Source organism: Eutrema salsugineum, unplaced genomic scaffold, assembly GCF_000478725.1.
Source record: "Eutrema salsugineum unplaced genomic scaffold, Eutsalg1_0 scaffold_17, whole genome shotgun sequence".
NCBI lineage: Eukaryota > Viridiplantae > Streptophyta > Magnoliopsida > Brassicales > Brassicaceae > Eutrema > Eutrema salsugineum.
In genome coordinates, this window is record NW_006256852.1 from 512,497 (window position 1) to 516,358 (window position 3,862).

A 3,862-nucleotide genomic window follows, 5' to 3' on the forward strand; every position below is an offset into this window, starting at 1 on the left:
ACGCAAAATCGTCGCAACTGTACATCGGATATAAATCGTCGTATATTCGTCGTAATGTTACATCCAATTTACGACGATTTTGCAATTAATATCAAATCTCTCTTTACCAATGTATAATCTTCGTAAATCGTCGTAAAGTGTACGTCGAAGTTACGACGATAATTTTTTACAACGGTTTTATGACATTTTTTTTTACGTAAAATCGTCATACAATCGTTGTATGTTTGCGACGATTTTTAAACCGTCGTAACGGACCGTTGGAAAAATCGGGAAAAAATTCAGGTGACCTTACTGAATCTCTCCTTTAATATGTGCTTGATGGAGTAAGAGTTCTATATGCAAAAGGAAGGTCTCGTGAAGCCCAATTGCTTCTTGCCCACAATGTGAGAACAAAATAAATGCTCTTTTTGGTGTGTTTTTACCTTCACACTTGCACGATTTGTTCTTAGTTCTGTTTATGTATGTTTCTTATGTAGGTACATGGCAATAATACATCCATCTTTTTCCTTGACTTAGCTGATTATGCCATTTGCTCAACTAACTTCCCTCAGGTTAGAGTGTTCATAGGTTGTGATGTTCATATGTTTTACTAATTTTTTTGGAAAGCAACGCAAATGTGGAAAGACTAATGATTTAATTTGTGAAATCTTTTTAGTAGGATTAAATGTTGGTATTAGAAATTTGTTTCTGTGATTAAAAAAAGTTTCTAAAAAGTTGAATATATGGAATATATAATTTATCGAGAGCTGAAGATGAACCAAGCCTCATCTAATTTATTTGTATATTTCTCTTACCATGTTTTCAGGTGGTGGCTAGACTTCAATGATAAATGGAGTCTGGTTATAGTAACAGCTGAGAAAATACCTTGATCGGAACTTTTGGACACAACCGGTGCCGGATATGCGTTTACCGGAGCTTTGCTCAATGGTACACTAATATGCTTCCCTAAACCGGAGTAAACCAATAGTAAACTAAACCGACTCCAATCTTCAATCCTGTTCTTTTTTACATTTTTGGTCCGTTGTTTCAAACCTGTTTTGTGCACAGATATGACTTCAGAAGAAATGTTCACATTTGCTTCTGGAGTCGTAAGTCTTTTAGCGACTTTTTTTAACGCTAGTTTCACGTGCTTTTGATATGAATTGTGAAGTGCGTTTGCGATTTGTAGGCCGCTTGCTGCTGCAGAGGTTTAGGGGCTCGAACCACTCTTCCATTCTATTCCGTAATGATCCAAACCTTGCAACGTTCTTGGGGGCATGACCGTAATTTTAATTTGTCATTAGACGTCTCAACACTGAAGTCTCAAGGTCATAAAATGCGTCTTGTATTTTATTTTTATTTTCGTATATCCAGTGTGAAATAAAATAATTGTTTTGATAATAAAATATAACAATTGTACATAGAATTCCCGATTTCCAAGTCAGATTCTCGGTTGTGTCTGTGACATTGTCGTACTTTATTTGACGTGTGTATTCATGTGAACAAGTCATAAGAAAGAAATTATTTTGTACTAAATAACAGACCGACCATAACATTACTAGCAATTTATTAGTCAAAGAGAAAGTAGCAGAATTGTCAATAAGAATATAAGATGAGTAATTTTATCGCGTGATTTTTATAACGAAATGTAGATTTGAGCATACTTTTAACAATTTTATTTTTGGTAAAAAACCATAAAACGTTATTTAAAACATGATGCCTATGCACAAGAAACATATTGTTTTCTTACATTTTTGTTATGGAGTGTATTTCGCAAAGAAAATTCCATGTATTGTCATCTCGCAAATTCACAAGGAAAAAACAACTCATCGGAAAAAAAAAAATCATATTATACAAAAAAAGTCACAAAACTTAGACGTATTTGTAAAAATATAGTTTATGATTATCTATCTTGTAATATTTTATTACAATAAAGTTTTACTGACATAATTTAACTGCTTCTGTTCTATTACTCAACCATTTTGTAATGTAACAAAAAACTTATGAGAATATAAAAATCATCATTCCATTTTCTTCTTTGACTCCTCACCTATCTTACTATCTTCCACTATAAAACATCGCTCATCTTTTATACATATATATAACTTATATATAAACAAATATATTCTCACATATATACATATAGTTTATATCACGTTATCAGCACGAGCGTCTTTTGATCCGCTCTTATACCTAAAGAGATAAGATTTAAATTTATGTTTATTTCAAGTTTACGTATTATTTCGGGATGATAAGCTATGCCTTCCCCAAATCGTTAATTAAATTTATATTCAATTTATTTTTAAAGTTTACAGGATGATAGGCTCTGCCTTCCCTAAACTGATCGTCGAGATAGGCTATGCCTTCACGATCATATGATCATATGGTAGACTATGTCTCCTCAGATCATATATATGGAGTAAAAGGTTAAACCTCCTCCTTGATATTATATTTATGGAGTAGAAGTTTCTGCCTCCTCAAATTATATGGTAGGCTATGCCTCCTCAAAAATATGGTAGACTCTGCTTTCTCAAAAATATGGTAGACTCTGCCTCTTCAGATTATATGGAAGGCTCTGCCTCCAGTATTATTTTAAATTTTATGCTTTTATTATGTGTAAGAATTAAATTTTTAACATGTTTTTCTCGAAAATCAAATTTTTATACTGAACGTTTGCTAATTTATAAAATTATATATAGTTATAATGTCGAATTTGGCGAAACTCGAAATCCCTGCCCTTGATGTGTCTGGAAAAAATTATATGTCATGGGCAGTAGGTGCAAAAATGCATCTAAGAGGAAATGGGCTTCTCGATACCATCGATAAGTCGGAAATGACATCAGATGAGAAAAAAGCGAAAGCCATGATATTTTTGCTCCACCACATCGATAATAGTTTAAAAGAAGAATACATCACGAAAGAAGATCCTGCAGATCTTTGGCAATCTCTTAAAGATAAGTTTGATCACCAAAAATATGTGATCTTACCGAAAGCCAAACATGAGTGGCTGAACCTCCGGTTTCAGGATTACAAAAGTGTTAGTGAATATAATTCTGCTATGTTCGGAATTACTTCCAGGATGATGTTATGTGGACAGGAGTCGACATGATCGAAAAAACTCTCCAAACATTTCATCCTGGAAATGTAATCCTGCAACAACAATACCGGGCAAAAGGTTACACCATTTACTCGGAGTTGATGCAAGTCCTCCTTGTAGCTGAACAAAATAATCAGCGCGTGATGTTAAACTATCAAACTCGTCCAACCGGATCATCACCATTCTCAGAAGCGACTGTTGCTTCATCCAGTCAAAATAATAGAAACAAACGCGGACGCGGACGTGGTCGAGGCCGTAACCGCGGTCGCGGACGAGGTCGTGGACGAGGAAGACAAAACGATGTTGGTCGGGAAGCAGGAAAGCAAAAAGAAACTGCTTGTTACAGATGCGGCATGAAAAATCATTGGACAAAAACCTGTCGTACACCAAGACATTTAGTCGATCTGTACCGAGCATCACAAGATGCCAAAGAAAAGGATAAAGGAAAGAATTTTGAAACCAATTTCATCTCTGATGAAGCTGGAACTTCCTTTGATGGCATAAGTGATTATACTCATCTTGATATCGCTGATTTCCTAGTTGATCCTGAAGAATCAACGGAAACAAAGTGATTAAGATCGATGTAATGTAAAGTCTTCTCGAAGAAAACAAGAAAAACCCTATGTAATTTTAAATAAGAATGTAATATGCTTTTATTAACAAGATAAGGTTTTTCTTAATATAAATAACTTTTAAAATCATGTTTTGGTTTATTAATGCATTTTCTTGCATATTTGATTCAGATTATGTCATCGTTTGAGATTCAGGATGAAGATACATGTCTAG

The 3,862-nt window shown here is 34.1% G+C and overlaps 1 protein-coding gene across 1 annotated transcript; it reads left to right on the forward strand.

Annotated features, from left to right (window-relative positions):
• Positions 1-2,683: 2,683 nt before the first annotated feature.
• LOC112087592 lies at positions 2,684-3,648 on the forward strand. The gene is made up of 2 exons (XM_024157536.1): positions 2,684-3,016; positions 3,058-3,648. The coding sequence occupies exons 1-2, from the start codon at positions 2,684-2,686 to the stop codon at positions 3,646-3,648; spliced, it is 924 nt and encodes a 307-aa protein (XP_024013304.1).
• The last annotated feature ends 214 nt before the right edge of the window (positions 3,649-3,862 follow it).

Bases quoted from the DNA above. Each gene is read 5' to 3' on its own strand.
- LOC112087592 (XM_024157536.1), top strand. From the start codon at position 2,684: ATGTCGAATTTGGCGAAACTCGAAATCCCTGCCCTTGATGTGTCTGGA. The intron at 3,017-3,057 runs GTTAGTGAATAT...AATTACTTCCAG, and splicing joins GGTTTCAGGATTACAAAAGT to GATGATGTTATGTGGACAGG.